The following is a 26,111-nucleotide window of genomic DNA, read 5'->3' on the forward strand; positions in this document are numbered from 1 at the left end:
TGTTACGGGTGTCCATGAGCAACGAAAATCGCATATCATCAGGTGATTCTTCTGCTTGTTTGACGCCAATATAAAAAAGGGTAAAATTAAATACTTGAACTAGATTTCGTCTCTAAACAAAGCCACCTCTTGTTAGAAAACTACCGCGCAACTGCTGTACAAGCGTCAGTGGTAAGTGTTAGATATATATCTAGTAAAGAACGCACAAACTACTTTTCTCCCTCACTTCGTTTAAAAGAATATTTAAAGCCTTCTTTTTACGAAGTTTTGTTCACAAACAAATCTCTCGAGTTTGAGCTCGTGCCCAGTATATCTTGAGCTGAAGGCGCTTTTGATACGCATATATAGAGACCAGGCTTTTTTGGTTAAAATGTATGGCGGTCAAGTATGCACGGTCAGAGCGTGCGTGCGTTCCGTTGCATTCGGGTTAAGGAATCGCGTTGCAAAACTTACCGTTACTTATATTCAGAAACGATTAATAACAATGCGCTACCCAATACTAAATTAAAGCTAATCTAGTCCGACTGTAGCTTTGCGACCTGCAAGCGTTGTGAAAGGCCGGGACAAGAGCACGCCCCAACGCAGGCTGCTCTGGGCACGGAGACTACTAATCCTGGCGGAACAATCGCGGGCGAAATATGATGCTAAATAAGAAGCTCGACTCTTGGTGAGCCAAAGAATATATACGAAGTAGAGACAACATTTAACCTATTTTTACAGTTTAACTCGCGTATTTTTTTATTTCATTTTCACAATTTGGATTTCAATCATTGCGAAAATTTACTGGAAGAACAGAAACTGATTTATGTACAATATATGCATGCAGGGGGTTCCGAGAACTTTCGAGCGAATGTCGATTGAAACAAGTCGAGCGATTTATAGAATAAATTACGCGAGTAAGTCTGAGTAAAATATTTTAATATGTTCGAGTAAATGGGATTGATTTATTAATTCACAAATAATTAAGTAAATATAAAACATTAAATTAGCTTACAAATAATAATACAAACTATCTCTAAACTAAATAAACTTAAAATAAAAAGCCTATAAATAAAAAACGTCCCCCAAGTCACTGCCGATGGGCAGTGTGCCCAGAAGGCTGGCCGCATTGCCACGTTGTATGGCAATACTTATGCGTTGAGCAAAATACTGGCCAGCCCTCTGGTCTCCTGCGGCATCTATAAGGCGCTCCGCTAAGGCCCTGTATATACGGCGCGCGCTTGGCCCCCAAGGCCCCAGCGTTTCGACCCCAAACGCCTCAAAAATATAACTACTGCCAAGGGTGGCATATTTGCGGCGTTTGAGGTCTTCTGCCATGGACGCGGCATGACCAGCATCTCTGCTGGTGCCCGGAAGGTGGGACGGCGCGAGGGTGTCAACACATGTGGCATCCCAGACTAGAGGCCGTCCCATCTTCCAAGGCACCAACGTCATACCGTCGGGCCTCTTGCCATCGTCCCTAGCCAAACCGACGGGCTCGAGTATGGCCGGGACTTTGACGCTGACAAAGGCCCTTCGGATGACGTCGTTGATGCTGGCGTGTCTGGGTGTGCGTCCGGCGCTTCTGCCGCAGGAAAGTCCATGATGTCCAAATTTGTCCACCATGGCACCACAACGGCAGTGATGGGGGACGTTTGTTACAGTCCCTATGCGCAAACAAGTCGCCAGTCTGAAGGTGGTGTTGCCCAATAGGGTCCCTATGGATGGAGAGGGTAGGGCTTGTAGCCACAGACCCGACTCCCACTCCGCAGTGGCAAGGAGACGAGCTCGCTCCGCCGTACTAGTTGACGTATCAACGAGATTATTCCGTACTAGACGGCAGAGCGGCTCGTCCCATTGCCTCTGCGAGCAAGGATTGGCAGGCGGGTCCGTGTTGCTCCAGTAAATAAGTTGCTGATTGACATCAATAAACCACTAATTGTTTACAACTTCAATATTGTCCCAGTATTCCGGTACTGTTAAGATTTTTTGCCCTCAAACACATTATGTTGCTCTGCGCAGCGTCACATGGCGGACACGCCATAGTACGGAAATCGTTCTCGTGTCTATGTGTGCACGACCTGTCTGTATATACGTCAATGTTTATGCAATTGCAAGTTCTTGGGGTAGTCAGTTGAAAATATTTTGGCTAGGTACATGGTTACGAGAAAAAGTTGTTATATACTTGAAATTGACAAGCACTCATAGAACTTTGAACTTTTTCGTCATTGCGTTACTATTAGAGTTAGACCAAGAAAAGTCTGCAGCGATTTTGATAGCCCACGGCGGGCACGGCTTTATTTATATGAAATTATTCATAGAAGTTTGACGTTTAAAATAACACTTGTACTACGTGGGCTATCAAAATCGCTGCAGACTTTTCTTGTTCTAACTCTAATCGAACTGAAATTCCGATCTGAGCGGCTACCGCGAAAACCGAAATTCGCAAATTGCGGGGATCTTTCTCTTTTAGTCCAATGAAGGCGTAATTAAAGTGACAGAGAAAAATCCCCGCAATTTGCGAACTTCGATTTTCGCGGTTATAGTCCTGTAGACATGCTGCCGCGCGGAGTCAGGTAAATTCCATTCGGTGCGAGGTGCGTGTCCGTTCTGTAAGAAATACTTATTCTGTGGCATCGTCGCTGCATAAAGCTGTCCGGGCTATCTTGGCATATTGCACTCGTGCAGTCGCATATGATAAGTGCATAACCCGTCTTTTGTTTGGAAAAACATATTTTCCTCCGTTTCCTTTTCGGTTCACTTGTATTATATCCATTCCAGATAGGATTAGATAGGAGGGAAAATGGTGATTTATACTCCGCTTTTTTAATGTCATTAAATAAGTAACATTTATCAATACATACATTTTTCATAGGTTTCAAACCTAATTCTACATAAATAAAACGATAATTGAAGGGATGTTTACAAAAACAACATAACTGTTTAGTCCGGTTGACACTTTGTTAAGAACATTGTCAATCGTTTCAGATGTCAACCAGTGTAGTCAGTTATGTTGTTTTTGTAAACATCCCTTCAATTGTTCCACACAATTTACCCACCAATAATTTTACCGATTTTTGACATCATAATTTGTAAATAATACTATATTCTAATTGTAGTTTACATACAATAAATACATAAATAAAGATTCCGCATAAAATACCTACCTAAAGAGGCAGAGATCAACAACGCTCGATTTCATGTGTCATTACTGTCACTGTCTTTACAGTTTGCTTTTCACGTTGCACTCGTATCGGAATCGGAGTTGATTGCTGTACAATTTCACAGAAAAGGTTTAGAATCTCTGATTCTGTGATTTTATGATGTTATCTGGAATTAAGCGAGCCGCCATAAGGTACCTTTTCCCATGGAACGTCACAAATTTCTAAAGGTTTTGGACCTGTGTCCAGTGTCTAGACTAGAAGACGCAGTGTGGCGGAGTCATAACAGTTAACGACGGTACCCAAGGGAGGCGTCGAGGCTACATGGTGCAATCGTTTTATTGGATCGCAGTGTACTGCAAACCAAACGTGACGTAAGTACAGTCGCCATCAAATATATCGGAGCGGCCAAGGTGTTCACAATATCTGAACACGCACTCTAACACCCTGACAATAGAGGCGGTTCAGATTTTTGTGAACACCTTGACCGCTCCGATATAATTATCTGATGGCGACTCTACGAGATATTTAAGGAGAAAACCCTCTAGCGCCTAGTCTCAGATAATCTGGGAGGCTAGCCAAGATGACAATCGTACTTACATCGATAAATGCCAAACAAAAAGAAGTAAATAAAAACCGGCCAAGTGCGAGTCGGACTCGCGCACGAAGGGTTCCGTATCATTACGCAATAAACGACAAAAAATCACGCTTGTTTTACGGGAGCCTTATTTAAATATTAATTATATTCTATTTTTAACCGACTTCCAAATCCCAGAGGAGGAGGTTATCAATTCGGTTGTATGTTTTTTATTAACCGACTTCCAAATCCCAAAGGAGGAGGTTATCAATTCGGTTGTATGTTTTTTATTTTTATTTTTTTTATTTTTTTTATTTTTTATGTTTGTTACTCCATATCTCCGTCATTACTGGCCCGATTTTGAAAATTATTTTTTTGATTGTATGTATATGCATACAGATTGGTCCCGTTTTTGTCAAAATCCAGTTCTGATGATGGGATCCATGAGGAATCGACGGAACTCCTCAAATCTTAAAGGCATACATATGGTGATTTTTGTGTTTTTATCAACAAATCAAGCATATACATTCAAAAACGTGACATTTGATGAAGTGGAACTGCTGATGATGATCAGAACGGAACTCTTCAACGACGCATAGTTCACGTTTGGCGATTTGTCCTCTTCGTTATGTTTGTTAAGCAAGTTTAGTTTTTAAGCCACATTTCTGTCAAGCTCGAGTTCTGATGATGGGATCCATAAGGAATCGAGGGAACTCCTCAAATCTTAAAGGCATACGTATAGAATTTTTTGTATTTTCATCATAAAATCAAGCATTTACATTAAAAACTGTCGCATTTGATGAAGTGGAACTGCTGATGATGATCAGAACAGAACTCTTCAACGACGCATAGTACATGTTTGGTGATTTCGAATTTCGATTTTGACTTGGACTGGGACCCGGACTCATACCCGGATCCGGTTCGGACCCGGACTCGGACTCGGACTCGGACCCGGACTCGGACCCGGACTCGGACTCGGACCCGGACCCGGACCCGGACTTGGACCGGGACTCGGATCCGGACTCTGACTCAGAGATCCGGACCTTGACCCGGAAAACCACTATGATACCTAAACTAAATAAACCACTATGATTACTTACCATAAAATGTGGGTATGATGATGCCAAACCCCTCCCGCTCAAACTCCCGTACACCGCACCGCATGCGCCGTTAAGTGGGTTAGGTTAGGTTTGAACTGCGATCCTCACAGAACCGAACAAAAGTGGGTTAGGTTTGGTTAGAACTGAGAGTCTTACAGAAACGAAATGCTACTAGAAAAGTGGGTTTGATTAGGTTCGAACTGCGATCCTCACAGAACCGAACTGCTATCAGAGAAGTGGGTTAGGTTAGTGATATATATACGTCTAGCGTATGCTTACATGTGTGCGTGGCTGCGCCCACCACGACACCTATCCGTCAATAAACCAGTGCATAACTAGCTACCGGTTGTTTCACTTGTGCCCATATCTACGTATCCAACAGTGGCGACGAATACCCACATTTAAGCAAAAAGTAACATGGCGACTGGATTATTTGGAATTTTGACCAGTTTTGACCACAATGGACAGGAATGGAAGACATACAAAAACCGCCTGACACAGTGGTTTGTGGCAAATGATATCACCGATGCGACAGACGCGACTGGAACAAAGCGGAGAGCTATATTGCTAAGTGCACTCACGGAGGGTACGTACAGACTCGCTGCAGATTTGGTTTTGCCAAAGGATGTACAAACGGTGCCCTACGATGATATCATAAAGAGTTTGGATACCCATTTCAACCCTAAACGAGTTGGGTTCAGCGAGAGGCATAATTTCTACGCAGCGGTACAGCGTGAAGGCGAAACTCACTCCCAGTGGGCCGCGAGACTTCGTGGTCTGACGTCGCTTTGTGCCTTCAATAATGTGGAAGAAACGCTACTCGATCGCTTTATTATGGGAATGAGGGCTTGTTACGAAAAAGAAAAGCTTTACGCGCAAGATTTGGCTGGCCTTACGCTTGGCAAAGCTGTGCAGTATGCCGAAAATGTTAGCACCGCGCGCGCAGCTGCCGCCGCCAGCGCGAGCGGAGCTGGCGCATCTACCGCGGGTGCCGCGGCGCTGGACCCGCTATTAAAAATTTCGCGCAGTGCTAGTGCCAAGGGACCGGCCGCTACAAAGAGTAGCCGTGTAGGGAAGCCTAAGTGTACCATATGCGGGTATACCAATCACAAAACCGCGGAGTGTCAGTATAGTGATTATGTGTGTAAAAAGTGTAACGTTAAAGGTCATCTACGTAGGATGTGTCCATCCAAAGTGAACTACGTAGACAATGGAGCCGGAGACGAGGACTTCGGAGACGATGGTGAGGTATTTACTATACGTTCGTTGCGGGGAGAACCAATGGTAGGCACTGTAACTGTTCGCGGATCAAAATTAAATTTTGAAATAGATACCGGTGCTGCCGTAACTGTAATTTCAAAGGATATTTATGAAACATACTTTAAAGATGTGCCATTGGGTCCCTTACGAAGAAGGCTGGTTACTTATAATGGCGATAACATCGCATGTGTAGGCGTTGTGCGGTTGCCTGTGTGCTACGACGACTGCACACATTCGTTAGACATACATGTCGTACGAGACGGCGGAGTGTCTCTTCTAGGTAGGGATTTTATATCAGCCTTTCAATTGGAACTTGTACGAGTTAATCGCTGTCACCAATTGTCTTCAGTTGAACAGCTACAAAAAAAATATCCTAGATTGTTTTCAAATTCACTAGGCTGTTTTAATAAACACAAAGTCAGACTGAGGCTCAAAGATAACGCGAAACCGGTTTTTATTAAAGCGCGGCCGATCGCATTTGCATTGCGCGATAAGGTAAACAAAGAAATCGATCGGCTAGTACAATTAGGCATTCTAAAATCCGTAGACCATGCCGAGTATGCTTCGCCAATAGTCCCAGTGTTGAAACGGAATGGCAGTGTCCGACTGTGTGCGGATTATTCCGTTACTTTAAATAAGCAATTGATAGTCGACCAGTATCCCTTGCCAACGGCAAAAGAATTATTTGCAAAGTTGTATGGTGGAATTAAATTCACTAAACTCGACTTATCAATGGCTTACAACCAATTTGTTTTAGATGACGAGTCACAGCCGTACACTTGCATAAATACATCTCGGGGTCTGTATATGTATACTCGGTTGGTATTCGGTCTCGCCAGCGCGCCGGCCGTGTTCCAGCGCGCCATGGAGGGCGTGCGGGCCGGCATGGAGGGCGTGCTGTGCCTGCTCGACGACGTGCTCGTCACGGGCCGCGACGACGCGGAGCACGCGCGCAGGTTAAACGCCGTGCTCGAAAGGTTGCAAGACGCAGGATTGACGTTGCAACAGGAAAAGTGCGATTTCTATAAAAATGAAGTTAGTTATTTGGGCTATGTTATAGACAAAAACGGCTTACATAAGTCACCCGATAAGGTCGAGGCAATAGTAAAGGCTCCCGTTCCGAAAAATGTTAGCGAGCTCCAATCATTTCTGGGGCTAGTAAATTATTACAGGAACTTTGTACCAAATGCGTCGTCAATTTTGTGTCCTCTTTATGACCTTTTAAAAAAGGGGTCTAAATGGCAATGGAAGGATGCACACCACACAGCGTACATGGAGATAAAAAAATGTATAGCATCAGATCGGGTTTTGGCTCACTTCAATCCGGGGGCTAAGCTATTTTTGACAGTAGATGCTGGGCCCCGGGGCCTTGGTGCGATTTTATCGCAACTGGACCCCGGAGGCCTAGTGAGGCCGATTTCTTTTGCCTCGAGGACATTGTCGGTAGCCGAAACGCGATACTCTCAGCTTCAAAAGGAAGCTACTGCTATTATTTTTGGTGTGCGTCGCTTCCACCAATATTTGTATGGAAGATCAGAGCCGTTCGTCCTTCGCACAGACCATAAACCCCTGGTATCGATTTTTGGACCGTATAAGGGTATTCCAGAAGTGACCGCTAATCGCCTCCAAAGATACGCAATATTTTTAAGTGCGTATAATTACTGTATTGAGTATGTGCGAAGTGCTGACAACAGCGCTGATTTTTTGTCTCGCGCTAGTCTCCCGGCGCCAGCACCTGCACCGACAGACGAGCGCGCGGGCTGCGCGGGCGCGCGGGGCGCGGCGCATGAATGTGCTGACGGCGCGGAACCGTGCGATCGCGCCGCTTACGTACATTTCGTCCTAAGTGGAAGTCTGCCTGTCACTTTCTCGGACGTATGCAAAGAAACCCGTAATGACGTTAATTTAGTTAAAGTACGTAAATATATAATGGAGGGGTGGCCAAACAGAGTTAACGATTTACAAATTAAACCTTACCACTTATGTCGAACACAACTGTCATACGAAAATGGATGCATTATGAGGGGTCACAAGGTTGTAATTCCATACACGTTACGCGAAAAAGTGTTATCAGAGCTCCATAAATCGCATCTTGGTATAGTGAAGACTAAGGCGGAGGTTAGGTCTAGGTTTTGGTTTCCGGGCGTGGACGAAGCTGTAGAACGAATGATAGGGTCTTGCGATATTTGCATACAGATGCGACCAGCGCCTGCCCGAGTCAAGCCCGTTCCGTGGACACCGCCTAAGGAAGCGTGTAGTCGTGTCCATGCCGACTTCCTTGGCCCAATAAATGGTCGAATGTACCTAGTGCTGGTGGATGCGTTCTCCAAGTGGCCAGAAGTGTACGACATGGCCAACACAACTACATCCACTGCCACTATCGATAAATTGTATGAATTTATGTCCAGATTCGGTATACCGCTAACTTTGGTAACGGACAATGGCACAGCTTTTTGTTCCCAAGAATTTCAATCTTTTTGTAGTCTTAATGGAATAAAGCATGTTACGTCACCGCCGTACCATCCCGCAAGCAATGGTCAGGCCGAGTCTTATGTGAAAGTAGTTAAAAAGGGAATACGGTCTAGTCTTATGTCGAGTAATAATGTTAAACAAGCGAAAATGGAACTTTTAAAATATTTGTTTGATTACCGTAATTCGAAACATACTACCACTGGGTTCTCTCCCGCGCAATTAGTCTACGGACGTAAAATGAGGTCACGCATAGACCTTTTATCCCCACCCTCACCGCTGCCCTCGTCTGCGGCTCCAAAGTCTGATAAGCCCGATGTTCAGTGCTCACAGGATAATAATAATGTAACTAACCGGAAACAATTCGCAATTGGCACCTTTGTACTCTATACAAAAAATGTAAACAATAACAAAATTACGTGGGGTAAAGGAACGGTACAAAAGCGAATAGGAAAAGTTATGTATTTAATTAAAGACTGGGATTCTCAAATAAGTTATCGTAAACATGTAAATCAATTAGCATTGTATAAAGGTCACCTAGGAGATGCTAATGCATGGGACTATGACGATCACGATATACTTACACACTCACCGCCTGCGCCGACTACTACGCCGTCGCCGACTGCTACGCCGCCGCCGCCAACACTGCCGCCGCCGCCGCCGCCGCCATCGCTGCCGCCGCCGCCGCCGCCGCCGCCATCGCTGCCGCCGCCGCCGCCGCCGCCGCCGCCGCCGCCGCCACCGCCGCCACCGCTGCCGCCGCCGCTGCCGCCAGGGCGAGCGGAGCTGTCACCGTCGACGCCAACGCCGCCGCCGACTCAACCCATGATGTTGCCATCGCCTCACCAGAATGAGTCAGGCCGTACTCACCCCGTGGAGGAGAAAGAGTACAACGAAGACGAGGAAGAGTTTCATGAGGCAGAATCCGATAGTAGGCCGCCTCCAGGCGATACACGGAGAGTGATGCGTCCCCGTCCCAAAATAGATTTTAAGAAATATTACTAATGTTTAATTTGAAAATTAGGTTAAAGGATTAATAGTTTAATAGGTGGAGGGATGATATATATACGTCTAGCGTATGCTTACATGTGTGCGTGGCTGCGCCCACCACGACACCTATCCGTCAATAAACCAGTGCATAACTAGCTACCGGTTGTTTCACTTGTGCCCATATCTACGTATCCAACAGTTAGGCTAGATAACTACGACCCTTACGGAAACGAAATGCTACTAGAAAGTACTGATTTTACCTCCTTTTCTACATAGTGCACCATCTACCATAATCTTTCACCGGGCCCCATAGAAGTCGGTTTTTTTTTCTTAAAAATTATTAGATTTGTTGTTATAGCGGCAACAGGAATACATCATCTGTGAAAATTTCAACTGCCTAGCTATCACGGTTCATGAGATACAGCCTGGTGGTAGACAGACAGATGGACAGCGAAGTCTTAGTAATAGGCTCCAGTTTTTACCCTTTGAGTACGGAACCCTAAAAATGCATGGCGATAATAAATGGATGCCATCTATCCATCATCGAGAATGTATGGAAAAGTCTCGTGACGATTTCCATACATTTTTTAAAGGCCCGATTCTGATTTTAAAATATTAGACATGTTTTAGACATCACCAAGATACGATAACGATATGTTTAAGATCTAACCTGTCAAATTTGACATTTGCGCGATTCTGGAGATACTCTTGAATGATTTCCACAGAATATGACTTAGAGATCCAATTCACATCTAATAGATAATCTAACGTAAAATTGACATTGGTAGCCCAAATTGCGCTACAAAAGAGAACTAGTTGATATCTAAACTATAACGTATCTAGAATGGATCTAGTACGTGTCGTCTCTTGTGAATATCTTGAAGTTCGAATACGGCAGTAAGTTTCGGTTGGCGTTTTCTATTAAAAAAATATTACAAGTACCTATACATACTTACGGCGTCCACTGTAAATCAAAAACTCCCCAGAAATCCCAGTAAACAATGAAACTGGTACAACAAACTTCCTCTCTGGCCGGAAACTGCAGTTATTTTTATACTTTTTCACCGGAAGGAGTTTCTTTGCCGTTTAGTTTGCCTTGTTACATTTTATTATACGGCACGCTTGGAAAATATAACTGGGTTACTACAATACCCGAGCGATGTATAAAGTCATGAGCTACAGTGCAAATAAATATGCATTGGATCTTTGAGAATGCAGGTTAGTATTTATTTTTCTATATTGCTTAAACAATAACTTACTTTGACAAACAAAACATAATTATCATCATAATAGTTTAGTGTATAAATTTGAGTCTGCTGCTATAGTTCTTATTTATTTTCACCACACCAGCTCGGAAAGAATTACTTTGCACTTCAAAAACGAATAGCAAAGTTGCATTTTATCCACATGTGAGGCAAAGTAATCAAATGCAAATTTTGAGTTGTTTTCTTATGTTTGCTGATAGAATTGACTTTTAAATGATGATTTTGGATGATAAATATTTAATAAATTCATTTGGATTTGATTTGGTTTGATTTTGTTTGATATTTTACATTTAATATTTGCTTCGGGTTGGTGTGGTGAAAAATTTTGTGTTTCACTCGGGGGCAAATTTTGTTTAACCCTCGTGCTTTGAAACCCTCGCAACGCTCAAGATTCCATTTTTCGAACCACTCGCTACGCTCGTGGTTCAATTTTGGAATCTTTCGCTTGCTCGGGTATCAATATTAGCACGAGCGGTTAAACAACAACTTTGCCCCCTTGTAAAACAAATAACTATTTTCTATACTTAGGGTAAAGTGGGACTGGGTATTAGGCCTTCACGGCGTATGCATCCACAGAGGTAGGCTAAACTAGCCACGGAGTGGCCAAAAAATAAGTGCATTGCAACGGCCAGGGAGGTTATGGGATGCTGAGCAACTTTTACTATGGACACCAAACCCGAAATCGCGAAAAATATTTGGCGGGTACATACATTTTGGCTGGTTCATTTTCTTTGGGAGGGTAAATTCTGTTTTCGTGATTTTGGGGTCGGTCCCATAGTAAAAGTTGTTGGCAAAGAAAATGCACTTATTTTTGGCCACTCTGTATGAGGAGTAAAAGTCAAAACAAAGTTAAATAAATTTTGTGCGTGAAAGATTGCTATAATTTCTATTCAACATCAAAACAAGCTGAGATTCTGTTTCATATATAAATAAAAATAGACCATCTTTCATACAATCAGCCGTAACGTCGTGACCAATTTGTATGTATGAATAGTATCCACAATACAGTTGATTATGTCGCTGTAGGTAAAATCGCGGGCCCCGCCGGAAGCAAGGAATACTCCGACCGGAAATGGAAAAGCCTTCGCCGGATGTGACCTGCACAGGTGTTGATTATTATTTGCTGGGGAAGTAAATGCGAGAAAATGTTATGTAGAAGGATATTTTATAAACTGAAATAAATGTCATATACTAAGAAAAAGAGACCAAGTCCTCCAGTGCCCCAGGCTGGAATCGAACTAGCGTCCGCTGCTATCGCGGCAGGTGCCTGTGCCATTTGGCCATCGGACCACAGCGGCATAGATCGAATTTTTCCAAGCATATGCACTTCTTACTGAAGGCATATTATGGCATCCCCAAAAAGAATATTTTAGTCAGTTCTAGTACCTAAGTAACATCTAGTCTGAGCAATAGGTTCAGTTGTAGCTAGTCTTTAAATCATCTTGAAAATCTTAAAGTGTCTTCCCATCCTTAACCTCCTAAGGCCCATCCATACAAGTGAAAAGTCCAAAATTTGCCACAGTGTAATTTGAACCTAAAGTGTAGCAAAAACAGTTGATTTTGCGTTGTTTGAAAACGAACGAAAGAAAGGAAAAGCGACTCTTTTCCAATTGAATATGATTTAAATTTCATCGAACTGAAGAAGTACTATAGACAGGACCATGGGCCTTTGAGGGCCTACCGCACCACCTCTCACGCAGCAGCATGCCTCCTTGCCGGCACCCCGCCTTGGGAGCTGGAAGCGGCGGTGCTGGCGGACAGGTACCGGCTGAGGGCGGAAGCCAGGGGGCGTTGGGAGCTCCCAGACGCGGAGGAGGTTGAGAGGGTGATGCGGGGAGCCGCGGAGCGCCTGCGAGAGAGGTGGCGGGAGGCCTTGGAGGATAGCCACTATGGAACCCGAACCATAGGGGCTATTCTCCCGGTAATGGACGAGTGGGTGGATCGGGGCAGGGGGGCCCTGACCTTTAGGGTGACGCAGGTGGTGTCCGGACACGGCTGTTTCGGATACTACCTGCACAAAATACAGAGGGAGCCGGGGCCTCAGTGCCACGAATGTGGCGCGGCGGATGATACGGCTCAGCACACTCTGGAAGAGTGTAATCGCTGGGCCGTGGAAAGAGCTTCCCTCAGGGCAGCGACGGGGGTGGCGGATCTCTCGCTACACAGCATAATAGCGGCGATGCTGGGTAGCGAGAGGAAATGGGAAGCGGTGGCCTCCTTCTGCGAAGAAGTAATGTCGCAGAAGGAGGAGGCGGAGAGGGAGCGAGAAGCGGCGGCTGACGCGCTTCCTCTCCGACGCAGGCGGCAGGGTCGAAGGCGAGGAGCGTATGCTCGCCTCGAGCCCTAGTGGGGCCAGTGGGTACCGAACCCGCATCGCATCGGCCCCACACACGTCGTAGGGGTGGGGATCAAGCGTTTCTGGTCCCCCCCTGCATTGTGAGGGTGCCCTGGCGACAAGCCGGGGCTGCCGGAGGGCGCTGTGGTGGAATGACCTCGATCCCATTGCGCCCTCACGAACGGCAAAGAGGGTGAAACGCCGGAGTGGGTTTAGTGGGAAGGGCCAAATTCTCCCTCCCTCTCGCTAAGAGAGGGATAAGGAGCGGCGAGTCCCACACACTGTGCGTAAATGCATTCCCACTCCGTCAAAAAAAAAAAAAGGACCATGGGCCTTAGGAGGTTAATTTGTTTCCCTCCTGATACGATTAATCGCTTCGATCAATCTGACGATCGGTCGTCTCGAAAATGCTAGTTATTTATAAGTATATTCCGTCCGTTTTTCTAAAATCAAGTACGCCATAATGTATGGCGAACTTGATCTTAGAAATCAGACAGGCTATATGTTTGTCCAACTAATGCTCAACTCAAAGCATCGAACAATAAAAACCTGGTTTTATATTTTAAGTAGCTAATTTTCATGGTAAGAACATGCACATATAAAGTCAGATTTTGTAATGTGTAGGTGTGTATCCAAATATTAATTAAGAGTTTGTGACGAGCTTGTAGTATAGCTGATTTATGTTTGTAAGCAGCTGTCAGCTCCGTGAAATAATTATGCACTGCATCTGTAACTACATTCGGACATGCTGCCGTATTCGAACTTCAAGATATTCACAAGAGACGACACGTACTAGATCCATTCTAGATACGTTATAGTTTAAATATCAACTAGTTCTCTTTTGCAGCGCAATTCGGGCAACCAATGTCACTTTTACGTTAGATAGAGTAAGATATCTATTAGATGTGAATTGGATCTTAAGATTGGATCTCATTTTGCGCGATTCTGGAGATTCTCTTGAACGATTTCCACAGGATATGACTTATCATATCCTGTGGAAATCGTTCAATAGAATCTCCAGAATCGCGCAAAATGACAAATTTGACAGGTTAAATCTTAAATATGTATATCGTTATCGTATCTTGGTGATTTCTAAAAGATATCTAATAGATGTCTATTTCAAAATCCGAATCGGGCCCATGATTAATATCTAACTATAACTTCATATCGATGATGAAAACCTCTCACCAAAACCCGGCCAAGCACACGTACGAGTAACATTGAAAGGTGTTGTCAGAAATAGTCACGATACTTTAATTTAATCTAATGTTCTCAAACGTGACGTCAGATTGGGTTACTGCGGTAACTCAAAACGGTTGGCTCCGTGAGAAACACTTGTACCCAGGATTGAGTTACTTGTCAAAATTTAAGGTTAAGGGGAGGTGAGAATATAACTTGATCCTTTTGTGGTGAACGGCGGAGTGTCTTAATCGTTATGAAGTTGAGTATGTTTGGGGTGCTCATCCCAAAAGGCACATATAATTTATTTATGTAGTAATTATACAAGGGTATTTTAAAGCTAAGTATTTAAGAGCTAAAGAAAAAATTAATTCCATATAGAGGTACCTATTTAAAAAAAAATAACTAGAGAGAGAGAAAAAAGAACAAGGTACGTACGTAAATTGCCGAAATGAGTATGTAGGTAGTCAATGTGTCAAACTAATCAGTAAACATTTACAAATAGTATAGTTTATTATTTATCGTCCTCATCTGTCATTTTGACATTAGTGTCGGTTAGAACTATAGTTCGTTTTTTTAGCATTAGAAATAAGGTAACTAATCTCAAAGTGTCTTTTAATTGAAAAACACGTTTTAAAAATAAGTTACGGCATATATGTAACGGCAAAAATGATCGTATTTAGATTCATAATTGAATCTAATACGATCATTTATATTCTTCTGCTTTCATAAGCAATAGTTTTTGATTTTTAAAAAGCGTTTTTCAATTAAAATACATGTCAAGATCGCTTACCTTCTTGCAAGTTCTTTTTAATGTTAAAAAAACGAACTGTAGGTGATGTTTGTTAAGTTACGTTTAATAAATAAGTCTAAACTAAACTAGTTCGATTTAAAATGAACGTAGTGACGTATCAGGAGCTCAAAACAGTGGCAGAGTAAAAACGGAATGACGATTACTCCATCGACAAGAGCCAGGCTCTTAAGGATAATGATGATGATGATGGTTCGATTTTGACGTTGCATTGATTAAGATCAAAAACCGACTTCCACTTAACAAGGTTAAGGCCCCGTAAGTAATCGATAGGACTTTTGTATAATACTTGCGGTCACGGAGCTCAGCGCTTCTTGTTATACTTACAAATATGGTCAGATCTCACCGCAGATAGCGCCGGGGCCACAGATTACCTCCCGTAAGATCTCTCTAAATGAAACACATTCCGTAATTTTATTAAAAGACATCAGGGATTTGCTACTTTAATCGATAATATAGGTAAAGTTGCCTACCTAGTATTCTCCTCCGGAAGAGATACAAGGTTTGCCACTTTACCCGTATGGAGCCATATAAAACGTTTACATGAGACTATTACAATATATGTAATGTGACCTCCATCTAAGACATTAATATATTGAAACTAGGGTTTGCAATCCGGATCCGAAATGTATGAAATTATCCGAATCTGGATCCGGATCCGCGGATCTTCCCATACATTTCGGATCCGTCGTGCAAACCCTAATTGAAACACAAAAAGATATAAAGAATGTCAGCAAAATGCTTATCTTATATGCTACATCTTGTAGGTGGTGATCCGTGCCTCCGGATCACTTTAATTTTACGCTCCTTCTATTGCTGTTACATCATCAAACGAAATTTGTACATTTTCAACATTGTTATGTTCTTTTGACCCCCTGGAGCGTCCTCTTTGTCATAGATACGGGTCGCGTTTTTTGCTGTGTTTTTGATACTTTTCTTAGAACTTATGTATGTTAATATTTGCTTCCGCAAATTAATTGAAGGTTAACTGGTACCTCATATGCTCCATGAATGACATTGACATTAACGTTGACATTGGTTCCATTTCTTCTAAATAAATACTCCTAATCAATCTGAGAAAGTGGGACGACCCTACGATGTTGACACTTTTTAATTTCTACAATTTCTTGTCGATCTTTAAGCCTACTTTTGATACCTTTTCCAAATTTGAAATTCTCCATAATTCCAATAAGTTTTAGCTTTCCTTTTGTGTTAAAAGGTCATAAGGTAAATCTTAAATGCTAGTGCCACAAATCTTGCGATCAGCTAGTCGAGCGATGCCCGGGTTTTAATTAACGTAAGATAAGGTAAAAATAGGATGGTAAGAATAAATTCGATTTTTAAAACTAGACAACTTTGATTAAGTATTGCTGTGCTCTACAACTACATTTAATTTCCATTTAAATGTGAATTTATTTATTATTGCAATTGACAATGCCTGTAAATAGTTACTACTATGTGTCGCTTTAAAAACTTGGTTTTTTTTAAAGGTACTGCAACTATAATAATTTGCAAATGCATCTGCCCATTAGTGAACAAATAGATCTAACAAAACCTCATTACAAAACATCTCACTAATGAACAAATACTAATCAGTCAAAAACGGCCAGACTACCATACAATCGATGACATTTCTACAAATCATGTTTACTGACTGCCCCTACAATGGCGGACCGAATGTCAATACTATGTACCCTAATGCTGAGCCCCGTTCAGTTCACTCGACCATTTCTTTTATTGGACTAGCTTGATAAATAAATAGGGATGTCTCTTGCAATCTCGAAGGTTTTCCTCTTTGGAGTTCATTTCTGTTTTAACTTGATTGAGTTTTGTTGTTATTTGTAAAGTGAGTTTGGATATATAGCTATTGTGTTGGAAATTGAGGCGATTATATATGTATCTTTTTCTCTTTATAATAATAAATTAAGTTTGCAAAGACGTTAAGAGAAGTAAAAATCTTCAGAAACGTAAAGCCACCGAACCACATTCGCAGACAGACAGAACAGATTATGACAACAAACAAATAAAAATGTTACAGGCAATGTGTACAACCACATTTTTTTTCCTTTCCAAATAGAAACATTATTTAAACAACAAACGGTCTCTCAGATTCTGATCTGGTATCTGTACCATACATGTGTAATAATTCATTAAAGAGTTTCATTCATTATAACTTACTTGGAACAAAGGTTAGGTACCTAAATAAATAATGTATGACATCCTCATTAGTTATAACAAGTCAGGGCAGTGGCAACCTTTCGGGCATTTAGGTAGATAACATTAAAATGGATCACTCACGTTTTTCAAGTCAAAAGCTCGATATATGTTTGCGCCAGCGAATTCTTCTAGACAACCTTTGGCTAGGTACCCAAAGGTACAAGGTACGATAGAAGAAAATTAAAATATGCAAGGAAATTAACCACTTAAAAAATTGTATATAAATCTACCTACCATTCCATTAATGTAAACGAGGCACGACTCACCTGTTAGTACTTGGATGACTAGTCGAAACCATTCAGCTTGCCATGCACGAGTCATTCCGTTCGTAACTGGTTTGAACCAGATACGAGACGAGCTGACAGGAACATGCCATGGAATCAAATGAAGGCGATAGAAAAAACGTTGAACTCTCAACCTTTTTTAACGGAAACGATGTTTTTACCGTTGGAAAGTTTACGAATGTATCCATATACAAACATATATAAGAAACCTTAAGATATACTCGTATTGTATTAATTTTCTTTTATTCTTTCATATGTGTATAAAGGAGCATTCCACGGGCTGTCCCGTACAAACGGATTTTATATTTCCTGTGTTGCAACTTTTTATTCAGCATTTAAAGCAGGCGATTACTTTTCTGTGCACTGTTTTGACCATTTGCCATAGAAAAGGTAACTCTTATACCTGCAAATTTTCAGGAAAATCGCGTTTGTACGGGACAAACGGTAGACAATTTCATGGAATGCTCCTAAAGTATATTCCTAGGGGCTCTGTGAGCTGCAGACTTTGCGATAAGCCATTTTGAAAAATTATCAAACCTCTTCACAAAATTTTACGAGAATCGGTTGAGAAATGCGACGTGTAGAGGAGATCAGTCGAAAAGCCGAACCGTAAGCATTTTTTCCAAACTGAAACGTAAACGCACTCACTCGGCCAATAACTATACTTAATTAAAAACCGGCCAAGTGCTTGCCAAATCACGCATAATCGACCTCCGTACCTTCATATATTATCTTCCCAGACATCGCATTGCCAACGCAATTGCAATTTTGATTTGTCAAAATAAAGATTCAAATTAGAATGGAATGGGAGACCTTTTTATAGGTCTCTGGTCGGATAGAGGATATGATAAAAAAACATCATGCTCAAAATCATTTTTGTGGAAAGTATTCATTTAAGCTTTATTTTGGGATTTTTTTCATATTTTTTGTAAGCCCGGTTTGAAAGTTAGAGGAAGGTATGGTTAGGGGGGAGGGAGCACATCTCAAAAAATAAGATACTTGTACCAAAATGCCGTCAACACGCATACAAATGTTTGTTTATTTTGTTAAATTCTCGAAAATGTATATTCAAATAAGTAGTGCTTGTTAATTCTTAAAAGATTGGATTCCTTTCTAATAGCTTTTTAAGTCTGTAGCATATTGTATGTAAAGGACCTGCTTACACTCTATTGTTAGATTTTTACATATCTCTCCGGAATAACAAGAAGCCTTTATGTGTTAAAGTCTCAAAATCCCTTTTACTGACAATAGCTATTTATTTTAATGATCCTGTACCTATAAGAACGACCTCTTTTTCTCCCTTAAACATTCTAAAGATTCAAACATTTTCATAGAGAAAGTATGTTGATACCACATGAAAAGCAGCTCTAACACTCTAAGCAATAAATTCCTTCACAGGAATACTCGTATATTCCCGATCTCCGTTTTAAAATGCGCGGGCATCCATGTTTGTTTTGAACCTTAATCTTGCCTGGAAACAAGGTGGCAAACTACAGCGCCAGACGTCTCAACAACGCAACAATAACGAAACAGTAGCCTTATTCGCCACACAATAAATAAAGGAAGCAAACACATGAGAAATTGCACGGATACCCTTAGGAGTCCTCATTATTTTAATAGTGTAAATCCTTCTCCAGTACTCTAAACGCAAACTTAATATCCTTCAAACAGAGCTCAATTCAGCTTGCTGCAATCCCAAGAAATTCAAAGAGCGATAAACAATATTCGCACACTCAAATCTCAAGTCAATCTTTAAGAGCTTAAGATCGTTTTCAGTTTGAGGGATTCTGAGGTTAGTCGGCTGACCAGCATAAAGACCGCACACCGTGTCATCCACCCCCGCTTCTTATTATGCGGCTCGAAGATCGACTGGCCACAGCGAAGACCAAGTAAACGAAATTAAATGGTCCCAGAAACACCTACGCTCCAATTTATGAGTATCCAGTTACAATATAATTAAGCTGGATAAATATAGCTTACAGCTTAGAATTTACCAAGCTGTTAAAGTCTAGACTCGCCGGATTAATTTAAACGTTAAATCCTTCTTTGTAAATTGAATTAATATTGTAGCCACCATTTTTGCTAATGAATTTTTTATCGAAACAGTTTGCTTTGAGTTGGTTTACTTTTTTATAATAGGAATTTTCACTCTTAATTGTAATTACTGAGCAAGCTAAATAATTCAAGTTTCATTATATTTAACGATAAAAAGCTTTAAAGCTTTGCTATGAAAATCATGGTTTGTATGGTTGGGCAAGTTAGGGCTGTTACAGGCACAGAAATACGAGTAATACCTAGTAAGAATCCTAATCTGCGCTATAAGTTTTTATTTTATTTTATTATTAGATTGCATACTAGTAATTAAATATAACGCTTATCCGTGTAATTAAAAGACTTAAATTGCTTGTAAAACAACAAAGTTATCGCGGTAGAAGTTTTATTTTTATAATACATTTTGTATTTTGACATCTAGGGAAGTTACAAGACGCATCTATGCAATTTTGAAATCCCTTTTAATACAGATGTATACACACGTACGACTTACACTCGCTTGGTAGTATTTTCTAGACAAATTTTATTTGCTTTAATGTTCCTTTCGTTTTATGAAAGATTGCGTTGAACTATTCGAATTAAATAAATATTCGAGTTAAATAAATAATTGAAAATAACTATTTGACTTGGTTCGGGGCGAGCAACGAATTTATGCTAAAACTTTCCCGATGAATGTGTAGATAAATATAAACTAACTTCCTTATAGAATCCAGGGCCACACATCGCTCCTTGTTTATTTATTTACCCGAAATCTTTCTCACTGGACGTCCGTATAGCAGCGTAAACGACTAACCTTCTAAACATCGTGCCTGACATAACATCTTCATTCGAATCTAAACCTTATTACGAACAGAATACTGTTCAATTTTGTCGAGCCATGTTGTTAAAAAGAGTTAAATCGTAATGTCGACTTGTTAGTCTATGGGAGCATTAAACTGTCAAAATAGGTGAAAACGTAATTTGAGTTAATGATGTTTATTATGCTGATTGGCGATGGACGGATTTATTTGTGAGCTCTGAAATGTTTTTTGTGAAATTTTAACGAGTTGATATTTACTTATGTTATGGGTGGGTGTAATATTCCTGTTAACAGTTATTATGGACATTCATTTTTAATGAGATTTTATTGCGTTTCGCGTAGGTAATTGTTAGTAGAATTCGCGTGGGTATATAGTAGAAAATATACTATTTGCTTGTTAGTAAAGATTTGTTCCAATTATATATGCTATTTGAAGTACTATTGATGAAAGTTCAGTCACCTGCACTAATAACATTAAAAATAGAGTTAGAAATTATACTCGTACCTATTTAATAAGGAGGTTCAATGTTACTTAAAGGACAAAGATATAGCACAGAAATAAGGAGATCTAAGGGCCACCCCACATTTAGCGTCTTTCGAGCGTTGACGTCTACAACTCTATGGCCGCTGCTCGACGCAACGTCGACGCAACTGCGCAGCGACGGCATTTTCCATAGCGCTGACCAGACGCCGACGCTCGAAAGACGCTAAATGTGGGGTGGCCCTTATGCTGAACCTTAAAGAGTCGATCTTAAAAATGTTCATAAGTGACGATCTGAAAACGAACGTGAGAAGGCCCAGAAGGTCTATCGCGAACTACGCTCGACTTGTTGCCACTCTGTCGCACTTATAAATTCGTACGTAAGTGCGACTGGGAGGTAACAAGGTTGAACGTGGTTCGCGGTAGGCCTTCTAAACATGGTGGATCGACGGTATGGTATGAAGATCGTAATATTTATTTAATAAGGTCTTTACCTGTAAGCCGCTTCGATTATTTTAATAGAAACAAGCACACAACTCCTGTAGAGCCGCCCCTTCAAATCCCCATGCCAGTAAATATCCGTATAATGCCCGGGCCGTATCATTGTAGAGCTATCACGGCCCATTTGGTCATATCGCTATATTCAGTGACCAGCTAGTGCCCATATTGGGGGTGGCCTTAATCGGCCACGCTTGCTGAAGGCAGGAGCGTTGGCAAATAACGCCCGATATTGCTTGGCCAATACGAATTTACAATGTCCCGTGTGTCTCACATTCACCGAAAATCGAAATTTCGTTATCTATCACTCTTGTATATTCGACCTAGAGAGATAGAAATAAAATTTCTTATAGTACCTATCTTACTAACCTCCGCCCGCTAATTCGCCCGAATAGAAATCGTTGAAAATGTTAGTATTGTTTATACATTTGCCTGTGATTTGATTAGGTATGTTGTGAAATTCATATTTCCAACAATTCCGTTTTTTTTAAGAGTATTAAATAAATGCATCAATAAATTATTCTCATGATGCTTGTGATGGATGATTGTTGTAACTGACGATTGGATAAGCATGTTTTGAATCTTCATTCTTTCAATCCCATTTTCAGTTTCCATCCCCTAAGGATTCTAATTTAAAAACTTGACAGATTTTAAAATCAAACTATGCTCCTTCAGTCGTTATTCGTATTGATTGAACTAGTTACCCGCCCCGGCATCACACGGGTTAACAAATTATACATTTAAACCTTCTTCAACAACCATTCTATTGATAGGTGAAAATTGCATGAAATTCCGTTCAGTAGTTTTTGAGTTTATAACGAACATACATACACACAAACAGACAGACGCGGCGGGGGACTTTTTGTTTTATAAAGTGTAGTTCAATGTAAATGGTCTGAAATAATATATGCCTTCGTGCTATATCCTCTAGCCGCCCAGAGACCTATTAAAAGGTCTCCCGTTCCATTCTAATTTGAACTTTGTGTTGACAAAATCAAGATTTCATTTTGCTTGGCAAGGTTTGACGCATGGGCGGTTAGAGGTTATTATTCTTATTGAATAATTTGTGTTTTGTGTTTTGTACAATAAAGAGTTTATACATACATACATAATTTTACGGTTTAGACTCACTTGTTTTTAGTCACTCGCGCGATATGTTTCGGAAAGCCTACGTCGCCCTTCTCAAGCACTAATAAATAATGCGAGCAGCATTACACGACCGTAAAATTATTCAATAGTATGTCTCATCATCATCATCATCATCATCATATCAGCCAGAGGACGTCCACTGCTGGGCATAGGCCTCCCCCAAAGAATGCCACAATGACCGGTCTTGTGCCACCCGCATCCAGCGGACTTCCGCGACCTTTACCAGGACGTCAGTCCCCCTGGTCTACCCACGCTGCGCCTTCCGGTACGTGGTCGCCACTCGAGAACCTTTCCGCCCCAACGGCCATCGGTTCTACGGGCAATGTGCCCTTGCTTGCTCCTCCTAGTATACTGTCTCACAATAGTTTAAATTCGATTATATTATTCTTAGTCCTGCTATCGCTACCGAGTCAACGCTACAGTATCTGGCCAGAAATGTCGACGCATACGCATCAGTGTATACGGACTACCGTAACGTACCTATTATACTGTCACAGTGAAACGAGTTTCCCTAGCTGAGGGCCCGATTCGGATTTTGAAATAGACATCTATTAGATATTCTTTAGACATCACCAAGATACGATAACGATATTATGTTTAAGATCTAACCTGTCAAATTTGACATTTGCGCGATTCTGGAGATACTCTTGAACGATTTCCACAGGATATGACTTAGAGATCCAATTCACATCTAATATATATCTTACTCTATCTAACGTATAAGTGACATTGGTTGTCCGAATTGCGCTGCAAAAGAGAACTAGTTGATATCTAAACTATAACGTACCTATCTAGAATGGATCTAGTACGTGTCGTCTCTTGTGAATATGTTGAAGTTCGAATACGGCAGTGAGTCTTGAAAGCAACGTGACTGGGACCCATTAATTTTGCAAGAAGAAATTACATATACATAGAAAAGAAGTTTAGATATGGATAAATTATTTGCAAATTGCTTAAAGCTCCATTTCTTCTTTTGAGTAACAATCCTATTAAGCCCTGAGTCTGTAACAAAAACCGGGCAAGTGCAAGTCGGACTCGCGCACGAAGGGTTCCGTACCATAATGCAAAAAAAACAAAAAAAAACGGTCACCTATCCAAGTACTGACCACTCCCGACGTTGCTTAACTTTGGTCAAAAATCACGTTTGTTGTATGGGAGCCCCATTTAAATCTTTATTTTATTCTGTTTTTAGTATTTGTTGTTATAGCGGCAACAGAAATACATCATCTGTGAAAATTTCAACTGTCTAGCTATCACGGTTCGTGAGATACAGCCTGGTGACAGACGGACGGACGGACGGACGGACAGCGAAGTCTTAGTCCCGTTTTACTCTTTGGGTACGGAACCCTAAAAACGGTGACCGCTATTTCGATCATTATTCCACTCGGACGAAGTCGCGGGCAGAAACTAGAATCTGATAAGTGGTAATATCTGGGAGACCGAGATTTGCTCGGAAAACATATGAAAACTCAAAAATGCGCGTTTTCCCAGAGATAAAACTTAGCTAAATAGATCGATTTATCGCCCCCGAAAACCTGCATATAGCAAATTTCATCGTCATCGTTCGAGCCGTTTCTGAGACCCCCGAAATATATACCGGGTGTGGCCTGTAATGTGAGCAAATAATTAAACTGTAGGTTGTACTCCTCATACTGACCAACATTTGTTCAGCGACTTTTAAATGTAGATTATGGTTTGATTTTTATTTTAATACACTTTAAAGTTTATTCTAAGACGCAATGTATTGCGAATTTTGTTATGTTTAAGACGTGACAAGCAACGTCAATCACAATGATATGGCGTGGCGATGGCGTCCATTGAAGACAATATTTATTTTGTATGACAAATAGGGAGTGTAATACTTCATAATTTTTAAAAGTTGTTGAACAAAATTGTTACCGTTTGAGGAGTACAATCTATGTTTTAATTATTTGCTCGTGTTACAGGCCACACCCGCTATATAAATAAACAAGAATTGCTCGTTTAAAGGTATTAGATAGATACTTAGATAAATAGGTAGATAGATACCTTAATACGCATTGCACGTTCAAGAACAGTAGACCGGAGTCCATACTTTATAGGCATAATCCTGTCTTTGTTAAGTGAATCTAATAGGCTGATATATGAAGCATGGGTTGCAAGCCATGGGCAAAACATGGCTAAAAAGTGAGTTCAATGCAGCTTGAAACGCCCGCACAATTTCGCGTTAAATCAAAAAAAGTCTGCAGCGATTTTGATAGCTCACGCAGTGCAAGTGTTTGTTACACGTCATTATTTCAAATAAGTTTGACGTTTAAAATAACCTTGCACTGCGTGGGCTATCAAAATCTCTGCAGACTTTTCTTGGTCTAACAATAACAATGTTTCAGACGTTGTTCGGAGTAGATTGCATACAACTCGTGGCAAAAATTAATAAAAATACAAATAAGCAAAAAAGTGCCAATAAAACCCTGTTTAACTAGAGAACCAATTAAATTATTTTTATGAAAATATTTTATTTTAAGTAGTGATACATATATACCTACATTAAAAACTGAAATAGATATAATACTCTAAAGAATAAAATCTTTTCTTTGTCTTAAGTGTATATCTATAAACATAAACATAACTTCAAAACACAAAGGCTGTTCCAAGAGCTGTTATATTTATATTAATTATTATAGCCCAGAAATCCCTTAGATATTATTTAAGAAGAGGCAAATTTAAATAACTAACCCCATCAAATATTTCCAGTACGTGACATTCCAGTGCATGGAATCTAATGCAAACACTCATTTACCAAATAGAACTGCCAATTTTTCCTGCCCCTTTGATCCTTTGATACCTGTCATCGGAGGGGACCTCGCGATCGGATGCAAACCTTAAATAACGTTCTATTTACGAAAAACTTTTAAGAAGAACCCCGATTTTCCTTTTTTTTCATAGGGGAAGGTACAATCACAACAATGCGCCCCTCACAGGGCTTTCACCAGGACCAAATTTATTGTGAATATTTGATACGAAATGTGGGTTTCGAAAATTTGAGCCGAAAATCCTGTCGTCAAGTTTCTAATCGCTTCGCTATTGAAATACGTGTATGTAAATATTGTATACTTGTATTAGCTGAATAAAATTGTCATCATCATTATCATCATCATCATCTCAGCCATAAGACGTCCACTGCTGAACATAGGCCTCCCCCTTGGACCTCCATTCGTACCGGTTGGAAGCGACCCGCATCCAGCGTCTTCCGGCGGCCTTAACAAGGTCGTCCGTCCATCTTGTGAGTGGACGCCCTACGCTGCGCTTGCTAGTCCGTGGTCTCCACTTGAGCACTTTTCGATCCCATCGGCCAGCTTCTCTGCGCGCAATGTGGCCTACCCATTGCCACTTCAGCTTGCTAATCCGGTGGGCTATGTCGGTGACTTTAGTTCGTTTACCTCCTTCCGTTCCTCATTTCTGATTCGATCACGCAGAGAAACTTCGAGCATAGCCCTCTCCATAGCTCGTTGAGCGACTTTAAATT

General features: G+C 41.1%; 2 protein-coding genes across 2 annotated transcripts in view; both read left to right on the forward strand.

Annotated features, from left to right (window-relative positions):
- LOC134666737 (teneurin-m) overlaps positions 1-26,111 on the forward strand; it is a 668,228-nt gene that overhangs the window by 92,065 nt on the left and 550,052 nt on the right. The gene's annotated exons all lie outside the window — the stretch shown is intronic.
- Positions 5,058-8,979, forward strand: LOC134666700 (uncharacterized). Its single transcript, XM_063523934.1, has 2 exons — positions 5,058-6,060; positions 8,871-8,979. Exons 1-2 carry the CDS (start codon positions 5,235-5,237, stop codon positions 8,882-8,884), a joined length of 840 nt encoding a protein of 279 aa, XP_063380004.1. The 5' UTR covers positions 5,058-5,234; the 3' UTR covers positions 8,885-8,979.

Source organism: Cydia fagiglandana, chromosome 8 (genome assembly GCF_963556715.1).
Source record: "Cydia fagiglandana chromosome 8, ilCydFagi1.1, whole genome shotgun sequence".
NCBI classification, from domain to species: Eukaryota; Metazoa; Arthropoda; class Insecta; order Lepidoptera; family Tortricidae; genus Cydia; species Cydia fagiglandana.

Excerpts from the sequence above, each read along its gene's own strand:
- LOC134666700 (XM_063523934.1), top strand. The coding sequence starts at position 5,235 with ATGGCGACTGGATTATTTGGAATTTTGACCAGTTTTGACCACAATGGA.